Source organism: Trichomycterus rosablanca, chromosome 13 (assembly GCF_030014385.1).
Source record: "Trichomycterus rosablanca isolate fTriRos1 chromosome 13, fTriRos1.hap1, whole genome shotgun sequence".
Classification (NCBI taxonomy): Eukaryota; Metazoa; Chordata; class Actinopteri; order Siluriformes; family Trichomycteridae; genus Trichomycterus; species Trichomycterus rosablanca.
Genome location: NC_086000.1, coordinates 16,846,807 through 16,871,847, shown reverse-complemented (window position 1 = coordinate 16,871,847; position 25,041 = coordinate 16,846,807). Strand labels below are relative to the sequence as shown.

General features: G+C 36.7%; 1 protein-coding gene across 1 annotated transcript in view; it reads right to left on the bottom strand.

Moving 5' to 3' along the window:
- Window positions 1–19,489, bottom strand: part of zgc:174356 (uncharacterized protein LOC100137120 homolog) — a 29,073-nt gene extending 9,584 nt beyond the window's left edge. Inside the window, exons 1-6 of the mRNA XM_063007930.1 lie at window positions 19,373–19,489; window positions 17,528–18,245; window positions 14,949–15,046; window positions 9,241–9,379; window positions 7,584–7,667; window positions 3,624–3,780 (exon numbers count right to left, since the gene is read on the bottom strand). Coding sequence (XP_062864000.1) covers window positions 3,624–3,780; window positions 7,584–7,667; window positions 9,241–9,379; window positions 14,949–15,046; window positions 17,528–18,245; window positions 19,373–19,489 — 1,313 coding nt within the window. The remainder of the gene's footprint in view (window positions 1–3,623; window positions 3,781–7,583; window positions 7,668–9,240; window positions 9,380–14,948; window positions 15,047–17,527; window positions 18,246–19,372) is intronic.
- Between the last annotated feature and the right edge of the window lie 5,552 nt (window positions 19,490–25,041).

Below are 25,041 nucleotides of genomic sequence, written 5' to 3'. Positions count from 1 at the left end.
ATTGTGATATATGATTTTGCAGGATTGAATTCATGCCGTTCTGATGTGTAAGTGATTAATTATACACCTGTCATTCCTCTGTTTTAATAACAGGCAATATGCAGCTGTTATGAAGAGGGATTGGAAATAGGTACTTCTGGGTGTCAGGCTACAATAGGCCCAAATTCAGGGAGCAGTCCATTAGCAGCATAATTACAGGCTTGGTAAGATAACCACACTTCACTTACCACTGCACAGAGCCTTCATTTCACTAGCGCTTTACTTAAAACCTTCATTACTAAAGACAATCACTTAATTAAAGAGTCTAGAGAGGAACATCAAGTGTGAGTCAAAATCAATTCAAAGGCTGGTAGTAAAGAGTGGTAAAGCTGTTTATAGCCCACCTGATGTGTGTCAGTCACGTTCCAGCAGTAAAACCTGTTCCACTTATGGCACAGTGGACTACAAGGAAATCAGACTTTTTGCTAGCAAAATCAAGCTTCAGTAATTAAAATGTACTCAAAAACACTATCTTTTTTCATTTTCTGACATATAAGAGTCCATATTGTAATGTGTTACTTATCAACAGTTAATGTGTTTAATAAAAATGAATGTGAATAAATAAATGTTTAACGTAATGTCACAGATCTTAGCATGTAGTGAAATCGTACTATTGCTTGTCCTGGTTAGGTCATGTAAAATTGTTTGTGCTCTATATTTCTATGCCCCTTGACACACTATGGGTAAATAACCCCCAAATAAATAATAAAAAAAAAGATCTATAAAAGTACAAATACAAACCCCATTTCCAGAAAATCTGGTGCATTTTGAAAAATGCAAAAACAAAACAAGAATCTGTGATTTGTTAATTCTATTGAACTTCAATTAACTTACAATTAACTTAAGTACAAAGAAAAGACCAACCAGCATGATTGGTCACTTAATTAAAAATTTCAGACTTTGTTGAGTAAGGCCAGCATTAATTTTGAATGACCTTTGAGCCCTCACATGGCACTGCATGAGAAATCATCATAAATATGGTCACATGGAAGTACTTAAAAATTAATTCTGTCCACTACTGCATCAAGAAATGCAACCTAAAACTATATAATGTATACACAAAGCCATACATTACTTCTATGCAGAAACACAGCCAAGTTCTCTGGAACCAAGTTCATCTCAGATCGACTGAAAAACAGTCTAGGCTAGAAAAACACTAGCCACACCCAAGCATAAATACTGCCAGACCTGTTGAATCTAAACATCACTTAAACAGAACCTGTCTACCAATGTGAAGCAGGCTGGAAGGTCTTACAGTACAGCACATAGTGCCAAGTTCTAAAGAGATTTAAATTCATTCAAAACAAATATAGTCCACAACAAAATAGCCTAATAAATATATGTCATACCTAGTTCTTACACAGGAGCTCAAAAGTATCAAAGGTTCACATTCATTTCAAAATTTCTTACTGTTTTATACTGTATGTCCCTCTTTCATAATTACAACATAAAGCTGACATGGACAGATTTGTTCAAAATATAAAAACATTATATCACCCAGTGACAATATTCCAAAGAGCATTTTGTGATATTACTGAATTCTTAGCTTTCTCTGTGTTCTAGTGCCACAATAAATGCTCAATGGGGTTTGGTCAGGTAACTGTGGAGAAAGGTCCATGACAGTCAGCCCTAGGTTGTCAGTCCTAGATGGTATTTGGCCTTTAAATAGTTGTTGCAAAGCTTTGTGGTTTGAGAATCATAATGCAAACCATCGACTGTAACACTGTAGGAATGGTACTGATTTTTAGAATTATAATATGACTAAACTTATTATAATATGACTAGTCACTGTGATCAAATCTGAATTATGATCATCATCTCTTTCTTCTTGTTTAAAATAAGTGTAACTAAAAAAGAATACACAAGGGAAAGATCAATTATAATCTAATCTAAGATCTAATTTCCTGTTGTCCATATTATTCTGCTTGAGAATAAAACACAATGCTGCACAAAACACAAGTGTATCACAATACTGATGTGACTCCACTGAGGATAATACAAATGATTATTGTATTTGAAATTGACTCTGTATTTCATTTAATAACATTAATAGTGTCGACATTTTTGGGAATGTTTTGCAATCCAAATTTTAAAATGACAGAAAATATAACAGTAAAGATAATAGTAATAAAGATACATGAGGTAAACAGGCAGAAAGCTTTCCTTTGAAAGATATTACTCACTATTAAGACAACATAATGCTCATGTGTAACTCACATTTGAGGAAAATGAGAGCACAGAATGCGTTCTCTGTGTAATTACAGCACATTAGGAGGTGATTATATTTTATGGATTTTGTTTTATGGTTCTCTGCAAAAATATTTAATGAATAATGTGTTTGAGGTTGAGTGAAAAAGTGGATGTTAAACATTTTCATTAGATATACCCTCATAAAAGAGATTTGTATGGCAAATATTTACCATGCCCAAAAGCACACATATTATTAAAACAATTATAGTGTTGCTTCATTTGACACCAAAGGTTAGGAGGGCTTTTATCCATGTAAACACACAATAATGGCATAGTACTACTGTTATTCATGCATCTTTGCTTTCACGCATACTCAATACCTGTAGGCACTCAGCACTCCAACATCACTAAACCCTGTTACCGCTTTCAATTTTAATACAAAATGTAAAACTATATACCTGTTGTAATGGACATTAAGCCTCAATAAGTAGCATAAACACTTTATTTCGATTTAAGGATTGATTGGAAAAAAGTTAGTCATGAGCTTATAAATGCAGCTATAAAATACATAGCCAAATGCTTGAGGGCATCCCCCATTCAATCATCCCATTCAAAACCACCCATCATCATCACGTTGTTCCACCCTTTGCTGCAATAACTTCACTTGTTAGAAAAAGCTTTCCACTAGATTTTAAATGTTGTTTGCAGTAGGCGTTCAGTTGGCGTTCAATTTTGTCTTAAAGGTGTTAGATAAATTTAAGGTTAGGGCCAGTCAAACCCTTCCATGTCAAACTTAGCTCTCTGCAAAGGGGTGTTGTCAGGTTCAAACAGAAACAGGTCTTTTCCAAATGGTTGCTCAGACAAAAGCACAGAATTCTGCCCCATACCATTATTCCCTCTCCAACAAAATGGTAGGTAGTAATCTACTGATGTCTGCCAAAACCAGATTTGTCTGCTAGGTTGTCTGATGTTAAAAATGTGTTTTCACAGTATTTCAACTTCTAGTGATGGTGTGGTTTATACCACTCCTGCTAAAGCTTGGCATTGTGTCTAGTGTGCAGACGCTTAGCCACAGAAATCCTTCCAGAAATGCTTCCAAAAACACACAAAAGTATTGGAACTAAAACACACAATCCTACAGCTTCCTGGCTAAGCGGTTGTCGCTCCTAGTTAATATTTAAAAATTTCATTGTGGTACCTTAAGCAGGGCAGAAATTAGATTTAACACTAGCATCCTATAAGAGTACCACACCAAAATTAACCAAGCTAGGTATGAGCTGTTCTGCTGTCAGGGAGTGTCTATCTTTATATTCATTCATTCATGTCATTTCATTTCTTTTTGTAGCATAGCAAGCATTCACCCATGTTGAACTCACAGTGTATGTGTCACTTACTGCATGAAGATGAGAACAATGATACAGAAGACAGCCATGATAATAAATGACATGCCAGGAAAGGTGCTCAGGGTCTGAGGGTATAGACCATTGAACAGGATAGCAGCCAAGATATAGCAAGTGGCCTCCACTGATGCTGAGAAGGAGAACATGGCACCTGTAAGGTCAGGTTAAAGGCATTAGTAATGAAAGTTAATGTAAGTTATACATAAAATATATACAATCTGGGATTAAGTAATTATTTACATTTTATTTTCCAACGTTTAAATCATGTTCAAGTAACCCATATTATTTTAAACTTTATTCTACTGTATTCTTTTTTTAGCTGTAAAATAGACTCATGGTTTTGTCCTTGTTCTGTGCTGAAACACACTTGCTAGCATTCATGCCGTAAAGTGTTTGTAGTGAAGGCATAAGCATCAGTTTGATGTACATCGATAAAAAATCTCCTTGTGCTGTAGTCAACTCTGGGGCAGCTCTGATTAACTGGAGCAGAATGAGCTGGTGTGCATTAGAGCAGCTTTTAAGTGTCTCTAGCAGAGAATCCTTATTGATTCGGGTTGAAGCTGAAAGTGTTCCTGAATGCTAAATCTGAAGTGTTGCTGATGTGCGGTCTGATAGGCAGACGGCTAAATAGAATTGGTTCAGCTTTTGTTGTAAGATGCTGAGAAAAGCACTTTTTTTTCTAGAGAAAGTAAACAAAAGCAACTCTAGTTTAAACAGGGTCACTCTGACCTATGAAAGTAATAGCATTTCATTGTAAATGTGAGCCCTATTAGATTGATTGATACAAACCATTTCCGAAAAAGCTTGGACTTTTTGTAAAATGCAATAAAAAGAAGAATCTGTGTTAATTTTTTTAAATACAGGGTTTCGAAACATTCCACAGTAAGAAGGTGAATTAGTAATCATAACTCGGTGTAAAAGGAGGGTCCACCAAAGGATCAGTCTGTACAAGCAATGATGGATTGTGGCTCACCACTGTGTTCCAGACTTCATGAGAAAATTGTCAATTAGTCCAAAAAGAACATTTCTCAATGCAAGTTTGTAAAAAAATGGCATTTCTTTATGTACCATACAAAATATTATAAAATTTTGGGATTTAGGGAATTTGGAGATTTAGGGAATCTGAAAAAAAAAACTCATGCTGGAAGGCAAGAACAGAAACCACTACTGAATGTGTTTGACTTTCAAGCCCTCAGATGACATTGTGTAAGAAACTGTCAAGCTACTGTGATATTATATAGCCACATGGGCTTAGGAGTACTTCAGAAAACTGTTGTCTCTTAACACAATCTGCTAGTGCATTAATAAATGCAACCAAACACTCTGTTAGACAAAAGGAAAGTCAGACATCAATTTTACTTAGTGCCCACAGCATGTGTGACTTGCATGTGTGAAGGTACCATTGATATAAAGATGGCATTAGCAAAAAGGAACAGGACAGGCAAATAATTATATCTTTATAAGCTATTTAGTTAAATAAGTAGCGTAAGTTAAATAAGTAAGCTTCAGAAGGATGGAATTTATGACAAGGCTGCCATTCAGAAACCTTCTGTGTCTAGATGCACAAAAATGCTAATTGGTCTAAGGAACAGAAAATATAGACACCTTGGTCTAATTCATATTGCATGAAACCAGCAGTTTACTGTTAAGTATGATATGACATTCATGATAATACAGGAAGCCATTTGGTAGAAATTATTGGGTTCAATGATTTTCCACATTGTTGCATAACAGCACTCATTTATCAGGACAAATAACAGAACCTGCTGCATGCTGAATTTTGCTATTTTCAAAATAGTTTGATAAGCACAGGATAAAATCAATTTCCTTCAAGGCCAACCTAATCAACAAATTTAAACATTAATAAACCTTTGTGCCAGGGTATTAAGGCATCTACCCCTGCATTATGGTTGTTTATAAGTCAGATGGCATTCCAATTCCTTATTAGGTACTTAATATAGTTATACGTTTCAAATGTGTTGTCAATCTACTGTCTGTAATAAGTAAATAAGCTGAATTAATACTGATTTTTAATACAGTTATATTATCCAAATAATATTAATTAAAGTTCCATATGCAAAACATTGCATCTTTGCTCACATGCTGAAAATATTATAGACAAACATTTCATTAAAAATTTTTCATAAAATTATAATAAGCACTACCACTGTTGTATAAGTTGAACAATAGAATTTAACTAAAGTTTATATATAATAACATTATTAACATGTTAGCAGTGGGAGCATTGATGTGTGCTCTTAAAATACATATTTTGCAGACAGTTGACTGTCAGCCACACTGCAAAATAACAGAGAGTAACAAATATTATTCGAGCTAAACTGTATTTAAATTTGTAATACACATTAATCACTAAAACCTAAGATTGTTCAACAGCTTCCGTCCATTAAGGCTTTGTGACTAGTAGGCCACATGTCCACTGTTGTTTATCTGACGTTTTTAAACATTGTCTTTATTTTTATTATTTAGTGTGATAAACTCAGTTCCTGAAACCTCACAGTACTCTGTACAAATTGGGTTAGGCAACACTGGTATTTAAGAGCAAGTGCACATTAATGCACTTTTTAGGCCTTAATGCACTCTTTACCAACATTTTAATTTAGATTGGATTGGCTTCTTTCCAGACATGAATGAGCAGTCAGTAAATTTTGACAAATTTTTATGGGATTGAAAGGATAAAGATACAGCAGTTATCAGTTTTCCCCACCTATATATGTTAAATCAAAGATGGCTCAAGATCCAAACTGAAAACATGAGCTGCATCCTGTATAATACCAGCTGTTTCTGGGGGCTGCACAGTGGCACAGCAGGTGGTGTGGATGTTGCACAGTGTTGTATATTGCAATGATTATCCTCTAGATGTCATTCTAGAACTTACCACAGGTGGAGGATGAATTAGGAGAAAACAGTGTAGTAAAGTTTTTGAACTTTTGAACACTGTAAAACACTGTGTGACGGCCTTACTTTTACTACAAAACACATCACAGCTCCAAGGTTCTGGGTAACATGTGTGATGTCTTGTGTTTGACTGGCACCTGCCCAGGGTGAATTTCTGACCTAGGCACAGTGTTTCTGGGTAGACATTAGACCCTTAAAGACCCAAATCAGAATAGTTTTTTTTATCCATTTAAATGGCTAAGTAAAGCAAGCTGTTTTAAGCATTATCTAGTAAAAATAACTGAAATTACTAGAAGAAACAGAACAAAACTGGGCAATAAATTGTTTAAATAGCAGCAATAAAAATGACTTTAGTCATCTAATTAATGAGCACAGCTTTGCTGTTCATTAAGGATCTGTGAGTGAATAATAGTGATTAGTATCCAGAGCATTCAGCTACAGGCACGATCACATGCCAGACAAAGTGCAGCTTAACTGTAAAAGCGTGAGTCATTTTCATTGCTGCTTCTGGTGGTTTAATAAAATTACACTGAATATGGCCCTCAAATGTAGACTTTAAAGCTGGTGAGCTCTTAATGGAATAGTTTACAAATGAACAATTTACAAATTTATCTGTATCTAAAATAATGTTTGTTTGTTTTTTTAACAGCACCTCTTTTTCCAGTTGTGTCCAGTTTTACCACAGCTACAATCAAAATGTTTTAACAGTAAGCAGTGATGTCGGCACACAGATGTTGGGATTCAGGTATGATCCATGTCTCCATTTACTGTCCATGTGGAGCTTGGCAAATTTTAGAGTTGACTTTACGTGTTTATCTTACATACCTAGCTACATAACAGGGTGTAACAAACAACAGTGTAGCAAAAAGAAGACACTAGACAAAAAATATGTACTACAGACAGTACAGGCATACAGTATTACACCAAGCTTTAGGTTGGAATAAAAAAAATACTATAAAACTATCTGTTCGATGACTGTCAAATTAAAAGTTACCTACCCATGTCAGATTTTAATAAAAATTTGATTAAACAGCCTACCTTGTTCATCAGGCCCCACTATGGTAGATGACAATGAACGAATCACTGCTTGCGTGATCCCACTAGGAGTCCCTACTACAGCCACTGTGTATTAAAGATGATAAAAACATAGGCTTAGAATCTTGACAGAACTTGACAGAACAAAATTTCATAATAACAGAATATGTCTGCCCATGTACAAGACTGCTATGAATATTGTTGAACAGTAAATGAAGCTGGAAATATTCTATATTATAATATGCATTTATTTCAGATTTAGGATGTTACATAATTTATGAGTCTCGTCTGATATATATGCATGTGACTCACAAGGAGTTAACCAAGCATCAAAAACAGTTTATTCACAAACTCAGGCATTTCTTTACACTAATCAAGTATGCAGCAAAAAGAGAGCGCTCTCTTATTGCCATGATTATTTGGAATGAAGCATGTTCAATCCTATCCATTTACACACTCTGACAAATATTCTTTTGCACTGAAATGAAGGTGGTGACTTCTGCTTAATGCTGTGTTGTCCCTTATTATACTCAGTGAGAAGAAATAGTTGAATGCAGATGCTGATTATTCACCAGAGCTGCCACTCATCTCCCTGTCAAAGCTCTCCAAATCTATGGGTCCATTAGAATAACAATTTCCACATCCATTCATATAATTAGGTATATTAATATTGATTGGTCCCTTTTCCCCCCTAAAAGTGATTTTCAAAGGACTTGCACTAAAAAGATCAGACGAAATACGTACATTCTAGTCAGGCAGGGTGGCTGTTGAAAAATGTTATCAATTTTTCAAACATTCCCCCTTTGGTTTAGTTATTCAAAAAGACTTTTATTCATCACAGCCAAGTAATCAGGCCTGCTTGCTTACTGCTAATAAACTAGCTCCCACTGGTAACATACTAATAAGTAGGATTTCTGTATCTGTTCTGAATCTGATTTTACATCCTTCTTTGCTTAGCTTTATTTAATAAAAAATAATAACAATCGCAATTCTATGTAGATAATGTGAACACAGCAAATAGGTCAACAGTTGTCATGTTAACTAGTTACCTTCTTATAAAAAAAAAATTTCCAAGGGAACTTTGACATCTTGGTACATTTCAGATTCAGTATCATCATGCTACAAGTTACACAATCAAACTTTCTTTTCTGAAAGTTGTGGAGCTGAAACATTAGCTCTATTGTTTAAGACTAAACATCACACTCCCTTCATTTAAGATATTTGGAATGTTTCTCAAATTCTTATAAAACAGTGAGACTATTTTACTGTGGTAACCAATTTGACCCAAGAAACAGTCCAAACAAGTACAATAGCCATCCAAGAGGGATTTGGATATTTAAAAAAATCATTTTACTGTGGTAAGGGGTACTTTAATTAATTTATTTTTTTCAGAAGCTTCTTGAAGCAGTGCTTCAACATGGTTAACTGTCAGGACCTGCTGGACTACGTGATTAATTAGTTGACTCATACATCAAACATTACATAATTTGCATAACAGTAATATGTTTAATTCCTTGACTAATGTCACATCACATTTATAACATACACACACATTGAAAAGGTGTCATTTTAGAACATTATTGTTGGTGTTAACACAATTAAACCTGTGTCTGTGTCTATAAAAATACTTGATTGCAGGGGTTGAGTGACCGGCACCTACCACAGAAAACCATCCATGTGTTGGTGGAAAAAGCCATTAGGACATAGGACGTGGCTCTGAAGGTAACACTAAGCTTAGCCAAAGTCATCTCTTTCAAGCAACGTCTCAGCAAAGGAAAGACACACAAAAGACCAAATCCCTAACAGAGAACAATGATTAGTAGCTTGTCTGTAAGTAACAGGTGGTAGATTTTCTATAACATGTTAATATGATATATTTTATGAGTTTGTAATGAAATTTGACTTTGGGAAAACTCACTATAGTAAAGTTGAGTAATGAAACAATTTAGAAGCAGATTATAATGAAATTATTTACTTTGACAAAAATGTGTTATATCTATTGAACTATATAGTGGATTTATAGTAGTCAGTTATTCATTTGAGTTTCTTGCTGCAGTCAAGTTTTAATTTATAAACCCTATTTCCAAAAATTTTGGGATATTTTGTTAAATGCAATAAAAAGAAGAATATGTGATTTTTGAATCCCATTGAATCTTAATTACTTGACAAAAGTAGAAAAAAAATTTCCAGTGTTGTCACTGATCATCTTTATTGATTGTATTTTGTTAATATAAACATGTTTAGAATTTGATGCCTGCAAAAAACATAAAATTTTTTCTAAAAAATATTAATTATATTAGTGTATTAAAATCTAAATAAAGATTTAAACATAACAGATTTTAAAAGTGTTCAATTGTGTACACTTTATTTTGTGATCAAGTGCATACATTTTTACTAGGGATGCATCGATACCATTTTTTCCCAACTGAGTACGAGTACATGTATTTTTGTACTTGCCGATACCGATACCGATACCAATACCTATTTAGAATACCGTTTTTTTTAAAAACAAAAACACGTGAGACGTGACGAGAAGTTTAATGACACCACGTCAATGCACGTCAACAAGTATCGAGAGATCAAAGTGTTTGTGCGCTGATGTGATGAAATCAAGGAGGAAAAATAAATGAATCTGAGTGGATTTGGCAACACGAATAGCATGGATTGTTCTGTAGTGAGTTGGAGGTTAATAAATATTTTTGCAATGTTGGTGTTTTGTTGTTATGTTTTGTAGAGAACGATCAGGTCAGAAATACTGTAAAACGTGTGTGTGCCGGTGTATTCTAATAGAAACTATATTATCCCCCTGTCCCACCTGTTTACACTCCTCTCCTGTGTTTCCCCTCACACCGTATCTTACGTTCTCATTGGCTGTTCGACATGTCACTCATTCCCAGTCGCACATCTCAGATCAGATATCTGACGCTTGACGAGCCGGTCGGATCGAGTTGTTGGATAGTTCACACTTAGCAATCGAGAACAGAGTTTTGATCGCCGAGCGAACGCCGAGTTGCTCCCGAGCTCGGCGCTAGATTTGCCGGCTCGGGAGCAACTCGGTGTTCGCTCGGCGATCAAAACTCGGCTCTCAAGAACGCAGGATACAGTGTGAGGGGAAACGCAGGAGAGGAGTGTAAACAGGTGGGACAGGGGCTTAATATAGTTTATATCAGAATACACTGGCGCACACACACGTTTTACAGTATTTCTGATTTGATCCTCTACAAAACATAACACCAACACTGCATTGCAATATTTATTAACCTCCAACTTACTATAGAACAATCCATACTGTTCGTGTTGCCAAATCCACTCAGATTCATTTATTTTTCCTCTTAGATTTTACGCTGCACATCAGCACACAAACACTTTGATCACTCGCTACTTGTTGACGTGCATTTTTGGACGTGGTATCATTAAACCCCTCATCACTTCTCATGAATGTTTTTGTAAAAAAAACAACGTAGTTTGGGAGACCAGAGAAGCTCGCCTGAGATTCCAGTTGGTGATAGATCGTGTAGTGTGAAACCCCCCTATCACCGATCAGTCGTGTAGTGTGAAATACACACCGACTGAAAGACTCCGGAGTGCAAAAGATTCAGTCGTGTAGTGTGAACTGTACAGCGACCTGGCAAATCAGAAAGTCGTGTAGTGTGAACTAGGCATAACGCAGCAACGTGCACTAGGCACACGGTATCGGATGTTTAGTATCAGAGCCTCGTTTGCGAGTACGAGTACAAGTTAATGAGCGCGGTATCGGGCAAATATCCGATACCAGTTTCGGTACTCATGCATCTCTAATTTTTACAATTACTTGTTTATCTAAATGGAAACGACCTTTAGCACAGAAGCACTTAAAGCATGTTTTGCATTAGCTTTCAAATAAATAATTTATATATTTCATGTGTTTATTGTACATCCATGTTTAACAAGTACAAGTGGGTAAATGAAGAGAAATAAATATATTGTTATTTTTTTCTTCAAATTTACTCAATTTGCATTTTTTCTGTCGCATGCAGTACCTACATTAGCTAAAGAGGGCTAAAGACTAGCACAAGACTTGTCCGAGATGCATGAAGGCACCAACCACTGCCTTTTACATAGTTTAACTAATCATAAAACACTAAAGGAAATGTAATTGTATTTATTTAAACAGCAAAGTCAGCCTTCTCACACTCAATCACACTAACACTGGCATGCTTGAAGGTTTATATAATGTTCTAGCTATGAAATGCAATCTCAAGGAGATCTTATCTGCATAATAAAAATGTCTTTGAGCTCTTGGATAAATTTTAGCACACTGGCCACTCCTGCGTAGCATTGCCAGTGTTACGACTTTCTTCTATTTGGATAAAATGGTGGTTCAGTGCAGTCCTACAGCCCTGAAAATTGATTTGTAATTCTATGTCTGAACGGAAGGCTGAGGCCCCAAGATGGATTTACATCTTGTTCAGTGTGTGTTATTCATTGTGTTATTCATTGTGCCCAGTGATTCCGGGCCCTCCATGACCCTGACCAGCATAAACCAGTGGTAAAATGTAAGGATGACATGAAAAAATATTTTATTACTATTAGCCGCAGTTAATTATAGTTAAACTAGTTTTGCTCTATAGCTTGTGGCTGTAGCTAATTTCTGAATGCTTTGGAGTAACTCCATTAATATTGTTTAATTACACAGGATTCTTAGTATTGGCAAATCATGTATTATTTAAGTGTCGTTGGAGTATTAAAAATTCTTTAAAGCATAAGGTACTTTCTACAATGTGTCATATTATAGCGCAAATCTATCCTGAAAATATCATTATGTACTTTTCCCCCCAAAAGTCTTTAACTGGTATTTACTTAAACCTTTTTGAGTGTTTGTGTATTGCAGGCAATCTACAGCAGGCATCTCCTTCAAACAAGGTGTATAATAGCCTTTCTCTGAATCAATGACTCTGCCAGGCTCACAAAAGGTAGCTGAGCAGCTGAGCGATTGGAGGCCCTGTGGAGCATTGTGGACCACTTGAGTCAACACGCTGTGAATGAAGAGACATCACCTGTCTTCTCAGAAAGCTCCGCTCTTTAATGAGCAGATTTTTTTAGTGTCACTCAAAGACATGGCATCGACCTGTTCACTTTGATAAAATCAGTCTGCAATTCTTCCCCTACAGGGTAAAACAGACCCCCACAGCTTTCTGTCACCAAACAAATGTAAGCAGTTCCTTTATGCTGTAAAGACCGTTTCCTGTGACACATTCAACTCATCACCAGAGATTTGAGCCACAGTATCCCTGTTGCCAGTTCTTGGCCTGTTCATACATGGACCACTGTTGGTGAGTACTCACCAAATGCACCCCTGGCTGTTTAAGAGATTTTTAACCCTTACCAAAGGGTCTGTATGCCTGCCCAAATCTACTGCATTTATCACATGTACTATGAGTAATTACAATCAGCCCAACATTTAAAATTTACCTGTCCACGCCAGCATAACTGTCACACAATAGACATGTTTTTGGGGCATGGACATGAAGTTTTGGCTTCGTGTGTGTTCTCTCACACCTGGTAATAGCTGGTTAAAAGATGAGTGCCCAGTATATTGAATGTTTTGACACAGTATATTGTACTTTAAGAGTTAGGATGGTGTACAATAATAATTAACATAGCTTGATTGGTTTTTGCTGGTTATTTAAATAATTAGTATGTATTTATATTTTAATTATTTATCTGGTCTATGTTGATGGGTTAGCTAATGAACCATAATAACCAGCTTAACTAAGATGCTGGCTTAACAAGCTAACATTATAGAGTAGTCCTCACTGGATTTATTAGCAGGACTGGCTTTACTTAGACATTCTTCTTTGTCCATTTACATTTACATCATCTGGAAGTGCTCTTAAAGAAGTGAGCTCTTAGAAAATGGATTTGTGGAGACGTTGGTAAGTGCAAGGTTGATTTCTATTTAAGTTTTTAGTGAAAAGCATGTTTTGTTTTGTCAATTGAAGACAGCCAAAGACTTTCCTAAGTGCTAGTACAGAGAAAAACCTTTATGACCACTTTTCTAAGTTCTAAGGGGTAGATCAATATGAACCAGGTTTACAGGTATAAGGTAAAGAAGGGGGTTGATAAGTGCTTTAAGGTAGGTCAGGGCTTGTCTACTTTTGGCTTTGTAGGCAAGCTTTATAGCAGCAGCTATCAGAAGCCAATGAAGAGAGTGTAGCAATTGGGTAATGTAGCAGCCCTTGAAATGATTGAAACCCAGGTGTGAGAGTTTTAAATCAGTTGTAGAGGTCTGATGGTGTAAATGAGAAGATCTGCCAAGAGGTACACAAGAGACTGGACCAGAAGCTGAGTGGCATACTTAGAGAGGAATGACTGAATTCTCCTGATGTTGTGAAGAACGAATCAGCATAATGGGGTAAGCGATCTTGGAATGGAGATACTGTATATCTTCATAAATGTATGTCAGCTCAGAAGGAAGGGAAGAATAGTGTGGAGTAGCATAGCAATGTAAACAGTAATGTGACAGTTTGGGTTAAAAGAACAGTTCTTTGAAGTTCATAAGAGGTCAAACAAAACATATTTATACACAGAAAAGTCAGTAGCGACATTATATAACATCCTTTACCACCAAATGAATAATCTAAACTTGTGTTTGTTCTTTCTCCCCTAAGTTTTTGTGGGTTTCCTGGAAATCTGCTGGGTCAGATATATACAAATAGAATGTGTTTCAATCAAGAGACTACAATTCTGTGTAGTTATGCCTTATTAATATGAACACAAAGAAGTCACCAGCTATGGTTAATCAGAAAAGAATTGGGAGACCATGCCATCAATTGTATAGACATTACATAACGTATTTATTAAAACCACATTAATAATCTAAGTGTTTTATTGTATTTTTTACCCTGCATACCAGAAAACCAACAATAAATCTTTAAAATTAACCAAACTGTGTTTTTCTATCCAGTCACAGAAAAAGATCATTTGCAGAAATCATTGAAATCCTAAGACTGCTATTAAATACATGTTTACACATTTATGTAAAGTTAAATGTATTATTGGTGAGTTTAAACCATCTTATTGGTTCAGAACTGTACATCAAAAACAATTAGACAATTGAAGATTTTGTGTAAAATTCCAAGCAGAAATTACTGTCTTAGGTTGTGTTTTTATAATGTATAATGCATAAACAAGGTAAAAACAATGTTCTTAAAATACTTTTAAATAATCTGACCAATTTTAAAGATTTTAAAAATGATTATAAAAGAAAAGTATATTTTCCCAAATGAACAAATGCCAAAAGCTAGTATGTGAATGTTGAAATTAATGCCCTCTGGTTAGAAAAAAAAATGTCATCAGGGGGGACTATTTGGAAACAAAAGCACTTACCAACAAGAACATTCTGACAGAATTAAACACTCCATACATTGCAGTTGTGAACTCTCTGGGCTTATACATCAAATAGAGCAGTAAGATAGAATTATCCCCTAGGGAGACATAAACACATAAAATCACATATCTTTAGTGTTCTCTCTCGTGCTTTCTCGCTCTCTCATTCTCATTTTCTTTCTCTTTGGCCTGAAGAGTACAGACACCCTGAGAGAATTTATAACGCTCATTTAAAAGGGCTAAGAAGTTTATCAACACAAACAGGCAACTCGGCCAAAGTGCTCACATTAGCCTGTGTCTTAAAGGCATTTTAGGCCAGTTAATTACATCTGGCACGCAAAAAGCCAATAAAAGCAGAAAGATTTTGCAATCAGTTAAACACATTTTGTATCACAATTAAAGGAGACTGTAGAACCCTTTGGAATTACTTGGACCTCTGCAGTTGTTTTTAAATGAGGGCTGATTTTTGTCCAAGCCATAATGAAGGACAAATACTTTCTGCTTTATTTAATGATACACAAGCTATTGTACTAATCATGTCTTTATTAAACATAGTTCAAATTGGTAATATGTGAACCTTTGTGCTAACTAAAGTCATATATTTTAATTAGTGCAGTGAGATTAGTGGTGAGTTGTACTTTTAAAATAGTACACAAATTCTAGGTTTGTTCTCTTCAAAAAGAGCAATTCATGTGAACAATGCCACAATCAAACCCCATTTGAGATGACTATGAACAGAAATTGCAGGACAAAAGACAACCTGTTTAAAAATGAACATTTTGTACTTTAGGAGTGGTCATGCTGCAAAGATCAAACTCATGATTACAACATGCAAGGCTGAAGAAAACATACTAGTCTATTTAGAAATGGTGTCTTTGGAAACTCAAGCCGTTCCTACATGTCTCAGTCATACAAGACCACATGGGTATTTTTACAATGCTTTAAATAGATAGAAATGCAGAATGCTGTTTTTAAAAGTCAGAATATGTACTGTGCACCATGCAGAACCTCATTCTAGCTGGAAATCATGATGGGGAAGGACCTTCATATTTGTTTTCTTTGCTTTCTATCACTGAGGGCACAATGAACTTATAAACTCCATTTCTAGAAAATAATCTGATTTCTTGATTCTTTATTTCACTGACAATTTACAAAGTAAAGATTTATACTGACCAGTGTTTTTACTGACCAACTGCAACACACGCAAAACAAATAGTTGGGACACTGGCTTGTTTACCACTGTGTTGCATCACCTTTTTTTATTTTTTTTAATCAATTATACTTATTGGTTTGGGGACTAAGGATACTAGCTGTTGCAAGTCGAGTTTTCTTGATACAAGATTTCAGCTTCTCAACAAGCACACTGACTTTGTATCTATGAAGCCATGATGGTGTAGCATGTGCCAGAAGCCTGGTATTGTTTCGCTGAAATAACTATGGACTTCTTATGTCTCACTATATACAAATATAAATGTGAATTCCAATATACACCTCCACATCAATGGTACCTTCACACATAAGCAAATCACTCATACCATGGACAGTGATGCACTCCCATACCATGACAGATGTTGGATTTCGCACCTTTTGCTGGTGACAGAATGGTTCTTTTCATCTATCAGTTTTTTCAAACAAGCTGAAACATGGACTCGTCTGACCACTGTCTTTCAGTCTATCTATGATGAGCTCAAACTCAGAGAACTTATTTTTGCATTCATGTATGACTTTCTCTTTGTGTGATAGTTTTACTTTGCATTTCTTGATGCCTGGTGGACTGTGTTAAATGACAAAGTACTCCCCTGCTCTTGTGGCTATATTTACGACAGTAGCATGATGGTTTCTCATGCAATGCCTGCTGAGGGCATTCAAAGGTTTTCAGCCTTGCCCCAACATGGAGTAAGAGTTCTCCTAATACCCTGAATTGATTGACAATTGTGTCTTACAAAGTTTGGCACAAAGTGGCCTGATATGACCCATCTTTGCTTGTGAGGACTTAGCTATTTGCTATCTTTGCTTGTGAGGACTTTACATCTACAAGGCGGACCAACTAGGTAGGTGTGTAATAGAGTGGACAGTGAGTGGACACGGTATTTAAAAACTCCAGCAGCGCTGCTGTGTGTGATCCACAACACACACTTACAGCACAACACACACTAACACATCACCACCATGTCATTGTCACTGCAGTACTGAGAATGATCCACCACCTAAATAATATCTGCTCTGTGGTGGTCCTGACCATTTAGGAACAGCATGAAAGGGGGCTAAAAAAGCATGCAGAGAAACAGATGGACTACAGTCAGTAATTGTAGAACTACAAAGTGCTTCTATATGATAAGTGGAGCTGATAAAATGGACAGTGAGTGTAGAAACAAGGAGGTAGTTTTAATGTTATGGCTGATCGGTGTATATGATATATTGAGTTCAAATACTGAAAAAAATTAAAGAACATGATGTAACTTTATTGTCGTTGACCTTAAAGCTGCTGTTAAAGGAATGTTGTTAAAAGTATTTTACATTTAGTTGGTCAAACATAGATAGCCATGTTTTGTTGCATCAGAGATGTATGTAGCACTCACCCACTGCTACCAGGTTGTTTATGAAGGTGCATAAGATGAGAAAGTGAAGTTTGAGTCTGTCTTGGTTTGGCCTTTTTTTAAACACAGTCATCAATGAAAGCTTGGCATATTTGAGAACAAATAGCTTAGACTCCCGCTCTTCAACCTCTGTAGAAGGGAACCTTAAAGTGCTGGCTATTGACCCGGGATCCTTCAGCCACAGCAGTATATAGAGGATAGCTATAACAAGGCAGGCAATATATGCTCCGAATGCTGTCACCAAACCAAACTCCTGTTCCAGGAAACCACCCAGGAGGAAGCCTGCCATGCCCCCAACAAAGATCATGGCCTCTGCTATGGCCATGCGCATTGTGCGACTGGAGGTGGAGTCTAAAGTGATGTCAGCTAAATAGCTAAAAGAAGTCAAAAAGATGGAGACGTGCCCACCAGCAAGACCAATAAAGACGGCTGACAGCAGGCACCAGTAGATGTTCATATTGTCTACAAGTACTAAAGCCACCAGTAATCCACCACCCAGCACAGAGAATATAAAGGGCAGCACCATCACCGATCTGCGCCCAGCGCGGTCGGACCAGGAGCCCAGCAAAATGGCTGGGGGAATAGACACCAAACTGTTTATGACTAAGAATAGCAGCATGATGTAGGAGGACTGTGACACAACCTTTACATCCTTAATGTGCCTCCTATCAGTGCAGTCCCCATATAGTTTTTGACAAACCTACAGACACAGAGAAGTAAACAAGAATTAAGATGTCATATTAGTAGTTTCTGTGGGCTAAACTTTGTTTGATTAATGGTACCAGCAAAAAGGTTAAGGTACTGTACAAGTATATAGAAAGTCACTGTTTTAAGCCCCACCATTGCCTGTATTTAGTAACAATTGTAAGTTGCCTTGGATAAAAGCATCTTCTAAAAAGGTTTTCTCATTAAAAAACACTAGGCTTAGGGTTATTCAAAACAAAAAGGAACTGTTTTTAAATGTAGTTTTTCTATAGGTTAATTATTAACCAGGGCAGATGGATCACAGCTAGATCATGCAAACATATAAAAATACAAAATGGTCAACAGTAATGACTAAATCTAAATGTAAAATGGCATTGTATGTTTTGTTTTTGAATTTGCATTTTGATGTAACAATTGTGGATATTATTTCACTGTAAATCAGTTCATAAGTCAATTTTCCATTTATTTAACTTATTTCTTAAAGGTATTTAGTCTAACCTTAAGATCTTTTACTAATCTGTACATACAGTTTATTTATGTGTACAGAGCCCACAGGCAGAGGCTCATAGTAAGGGTAGAAGTGTTTAGGAGGAAAAAGAACAATGCATGAAGGTAAGCTAGCACTAAACACAGCTTCACAAGGACATGCTGGACTTTGTGTGTCCCAAATCAAATGCATAAAGACATTTCCGTGTTTTATGTTTTTATCCTTTTACCGGCATGATTCTATTGGATATCAAATGTGTGACCTTAACCAACATTGGTGCTCAACAGCTAAAACCAGAAAAATGACCGCTGGTATCTACCGTAATTGAATCTAAAGCACAAACGATTACAAAGCCTTCTTGTTTTGCTTTGGGAGCCTTGTGATTCATGGTCAGTTCAGGCTGATTAATGACTGCTGCTGTTCTGGGCTTTGGGTACATCACAGCATTGTTGCACTACGTGTGTGCCATCTTCTCTTGAACTGCACCCTGCTGACCTGCTTTTTTTAGGTGACAGCAAAACACTTCCTAGAACAAACTTTGATTAATTTCTCTATTTCAGTTTTTCTATCTCCCTACAGCTGCTGTAGTATACATGCAGGCCAAAAAAAACAGCTGTGACACTTAGTTTGCCTACCTTGTTCATGACCAGCTGTTGATAAGCTGGCTGCATGATGAAGGTGCTGGTCATGAAGAAGAAAATGACCGGCTCCACTGTAACTACTCTCCTTAGCTTCTCCAGCCATGCTGGCATATTCAGGGTCACAGTAAACTGCTAATCAATAAAAAAAGTTTATATTTTATGTGCAGTCACGCAAACCGTGGCTGCATTTCTTTATATTCTAAAACGAAACCACTATCTAATGAGGAAAGTTCTTTATCTCATCATGTGTGTTGTTGAGGCGCGGTCACATGGGTGTCAGGCACAGAAAGAAGGAAAAGCCATAGTCATAAACTGTCCTTATCAGTGAAGCACTGGTTGTTTTTAATGGTTGGGAAACTGTTTTACAGCACCTACTCATTCCCTACAAACTCTCTGAATACACATTCAGATATACTTTTTGTAACTCACTGAAGTAAATGTTTGAGATTTATTTTTGATATAGATATATGTCCTGTTGATATGAATCAGCAAATACACGTCACCTCTCTGATCTTGACTGTTTTTCTGACAGAGTAAGACACAGTAATACCTAAACTACCTAAAACTTTGAGGAAGTTCTGGACCATAGCTGTTGTTTATGGATTAAGTTGCTTTGCTGACCCAGTCATGTAGACCTTTACTCAACATTAATTGAATTTAGCAATTTCTCTAAATAAATGCAACAAGGGTGCTTCTTTAGGATTTTATAATTAATATTTTTAAATGTTAATTAAATTGTAATTAAATTTTGAATTAAATTTTAATTTACTTTTTAATTGTTAATTGTTGTTTTATTTTAAAGTGTTTAATTCTGCCTGAAATTGGGAAATTCCGCTCACGCAGTTGCTGAACTCCTGGGTTCGAGGCTCGGTGTTGCCACCGGTCGGCTGGGCACCATCTGGCGGGCATAATTGGCAACGCCTGCAGCAGATACTAATTGGCCCCCGTATCTGCAGGGTAAGGAACGGACTATATGTGGGTGGGTGGGTCTTCATACGCTGTGTACCCTGATTGGCAGAAGAGACGCCCGTGCAGGAAGTGCGGATGAGAAGAGGATGGCTGTACACGTGTAAAGAAGGCATGGGCAGCGGCGTGCTCTCCTTGGATGCAAATCTGGAGTCTGTCAGCAGCAGAATACAAATTGGATGCACTAAATCGGGAGAAAAAATGGGGAGGAAAATGAAAAAAAAAAATTAAATAAACAAACAAAAAAAATTAAATATTATTAAAAGCCCAAAATAATAAAAACGTTTTTTTTTTTTACATGTGATCTGGTAGTGCTGATGACGGTTGTTAGATGACCCACTTTAAGTGGCACATATAATTTAAGAGGCACATATAATTGATGTGACACTTTCTCTTGATTGACATTTACCTGCACTTCATAAGTGTTCATTTCTTCCAGGTGGAAGTTCTTATTGTTAGGATGAATCTTTTGGTTCAAAAAGGTCCTGAAGAAAGCAGTCGAGAAGTCCAGAAAGTACTCTTAAAAACACTTTATTAAGTGTAAAAATAATCTGTGAATATATATCAGAGCTAAGCCGACCGGCGCTCCTTACTCCTGCAGTCTAGAAAAACCACGCAAGAAAGAGGCCTAGCCTTTCTCCCCGCCAGTTTTTAAACTCAGCTAGGCTCCTCCTCCTTTACTGCTGGTGGAGCCAATGAAGTGTGCTAACAAGCCCCGGGCTCTGCCTCCCCCCCCTTCTGTAGGAGTCAGGGAGAGAGCCTAGCCGGCGACATGTTGGACAAAAGACCACGTGGCCTGGATGTCGTAAAGCTTGGAAAATGCCCATATTAAATGTACGTTTTTATGTTCCGAAAAACCTAACAATACATTACAGTTTCTCCCTCTCAGTCTGGACATCTCCTATTCTGGCACACTTGCTCTTCTCTGAAGCCATGATGCTGGGCTGCTTGGTCCAGTCTGGTCCTTCTCTGGCATGGTGATGCCAGCATTCTTTAGTTTTCTGGGAACTTGTCCAGAAAACTAGAGGCGCGTCTAAGCCCAGTTACAACAGTAATACAAAACTCATGTATTTTTTATATTTGGTCTAAGTCTTAAATCTTAAGCTCTTTAAAATAGATTACATGTACTTAGTTCTTTGTGGCAAAAACATCATGCCAAATGTCTAAAAGATTCCTTGCACTGCATGTGTTTTGAATGCCCCAAATTTCAATCCCGTACACACAAGTTCTGGGGGTTCGAATCTGGGGCTGATCTTACAAATACAGAAGGTGCATGGCATCTCATGAACTTAGCCATTGGGGGGATGGCTGAGATAAATAGGAGGGTTGTGTCTGGGCATTCAGTAAAGACTGTGCCAAATGAAATATTCTTATTTGATCTGCTTTGGCGACCCCTAACAGGAGGAGTCATAAGAAATCATCATCATCATTATTGAAGAAAATAGGTCAACTGGCCCATGCATATAAAGACTGCCTCACCTGGTGGCCAATGGTAGACTGACGGCGGGCCGATAGCAATGCTGAGATTCAAATTACCAAATCTCAGCAGTAAGAGGCAAGCGTAATTCACCTGAGCGCCCGTGTTCTAATTGTTTAGTCACAGAAAAACTTAAGTACTGCAGAAATCACTAAAGTGTACGTGCATGATGCACTGCAGTAATGTGTAACATTTGCTCCTAACAGTTTATCAAAGCTCCTAAAACACTATTGGCTGAATCAATAGTGCAAATCAGCAAATAATGCCACTTAGTAGTATAGCCTAGTCCTTCTGATAAAACCACAGTAGAGTGGTCAATGAGTCAGACAAGCTAAGGTGTGACGCACAAACACCTCTCCAGAGAGCAGCACTGAGTAAACAAGAATTACAGACACTCAAATAGGGATCAGAAAGATCTAACATTTGGTAAACATTAACACTTTTTGAGCCACATAAATGTTCACCTTTGGCTCAAAGATTTAAGTCTGTCTAGGCAAGCTGTAGCCTAGTGGTTAAGGTACTGGGCTAGTAATCAAAACGTTGCTGGTTCAAGCCCCACCACTGCCAGGTTGCTGCTGTTGGGCCCTTGAGAATGGCCCTTAACCCTCAACCTACCTGTTATGCAAGTCGCTTTGGATAAATCTGCAAAATGTAAATGTATCTGAGGTCACTTCTACACGTTTCATTACTGCAAGATCTTAGAATGTAGTATACCTGATGATTCCATGTAATGCTATGACTCCTGAGAGCAAAAAGATGTCCACCTTCTTTTCAGGTGAGCCCAGTCTACAATGATTAAATGTAATGTCTGATTCTCATGCTTTAAACACAAGAATCATGTTTATTTATTATTTATTTATTTATTTATTTATTTATTAGGATTTTAACATCATGTTTTACACTTTGGTTACATTCAGGACAGGACAGGTAATTACTCGTTACACAAGATTCATCAGTTCACAAGTTTAATGTCAAACACAGTCATGGACAATTTTGTATCTCCAATTTACCTCACTTGCATGTTTTTGAACTGTGGGAGGAAACCGGAGCTCCTGGAGGAAACCCACACAGACACAGGAAGAACATGCAAACGCCACACAGAAAGGACCCGCCCCACCTGGGGATCGAACCCAGGACTTTCCTGCTGTAAGGCGACAGTGCTACCCACTGAGCCACCGTGCCACCCTCACATCTTCAGTGTGAAATTAAGCTAAAGGCAACTTTATTATAAACATTTTACTCATCTTTACTAGGTGTGCAGAGACTGTAAATGTATGGACATAATTTTTATAAACTGTAATTGAACTATTATTATTTTTATTTTTTTTATTTATTTATTAGGATTTTTATATCATGTTTAACACACTTTGATTACATTCATGACCGGACAGGTAATTACTGGTTACACAAGATTTATCAGTTCAGGAAACCGGACCTCCTGGAGGAAACCCATGCAGACAGAGGGAGAACATGAAAACTCCACACAGAAGGGACCCGAACAGCTCCATCTGGGAATTAAACCCAGGGCCTACTAAACAGTGCTACCCACTGAGCCTCCATGCAGCCCAAATCAGATACACCTTATTAAAGACCAAAAAATGGAAACCTGTGTCTACTTACAACAAATACAAATTAAAGTAATATTACCAATTCATTTGTACTCACCCCAAAAATTCCATTTTAGTTTAGTAGACAACAAAACTGTGGATTGATGGAAGGAAATTTTGGACATTTTGTTCAGTTGATGGTTCTTCTTCACAAATTTCCAATAAGGTCCTTTTTGTGTAATACCTTATTTATGCACATTGCCATATGTATATAAAAAATGTATTACATTGGCATGTCTCACATCAATATATTTATATATTTAGTGTATATAATAATATAACTAAAAAGCTATTTTATGTAATATAAATATATTTTATGTGCTTATAAAAATGTGAAAAAATACAATATATGGCCAAAGGTACAGCCCATTTTAAAACTATGGGTATTAATATGTAGTTTTCAATCTACAAAAGATTTCATTCCTCCCTTGTCTTCACCTGTGGAGAATGTGGCCATTCAGTCGAAAGCGCATTTGTATGGTCAGTCACTCATGCTGAAAGAACAAGAATAAAGTATTTACTAAAGATGAATGAACAAACAAAATACTTTTATTTCTATGTAGTATGTATACTAGTCTAAAGTTGACCATAGTGTTTACAATTAAAAAGCATTAGAAGTGTTCAGCAAAGAAAGTCAATGCTAAAGTTAGAAAGTGTAATAAAAATCATATTTTTTAACATAATGTGTTGTGTGTGTCTTTTCAAACACTGGTATTTCTGAAGTATTAGATTATTTAATAACAATGTAGAATTATATTTTGTCTGTATGCACAAGATAGCATATATTTGTGAGTTCAAAACAAATGTGCTGCAAGGTCAGACACAGTGTAGTAACTCAGTGCTCATTCCTTACACGTACTTTCAGGCCCACATCTATCACAAAACAGACAACCCAGAGCCTTATGCACAATCATACACAGCCATACCAATCATACCAGAGATGTACTCAATACCTTATAATGAATAAGAGAGACTGAGAGAAAGTAAAAACAGGTGCATTCATTACTATGATATTTTGAGAGATATTTTAGGTTAACAGAACAATGACATCTTTATTTATTTATTCTCAGGCATGACAGTAATCTAGGTAAAATTAATCTTTGTTTTATACACACAAATACAAATAGATAACCACAAAACTTCTGGATGTTTTGCACACCCTCAGCATTAATTAGAAAGTGTGTAGGGCAGAGCCAGGGGAACTGTGTCTGATCCGAAACAGAGGTGTTGGAGCCCTTGCCGAGCATGACGAGGTACACATGAAGGTCGGGTCGCATGGTGCTTTGGGACCATCAGCCAGCCTCACAGCTTCGCTCCCCATTTCTAATAAAGCTTAGCAAACACACTCAACCAGGCACCATCCACACAGCAGCAATTAGAATGAAAATTCGGCCTGTATGCTAGCTTTATAGAAAGCTGTCACAGAAAATTGAATAACCCTGTGTATTGAAATTATATGCCATATAAAAAAAGCCCTGCTGACTACAACATGAAGGAGAAGAAGATTTCAATTTCAATTCATATGCCAATTACAGTTTCTTTTCCTTCAAGACCCCACATTGTCCCCCCACATAATTAAGGCCCCCCTACCAGACTCTTTCTGTTCTGTACTT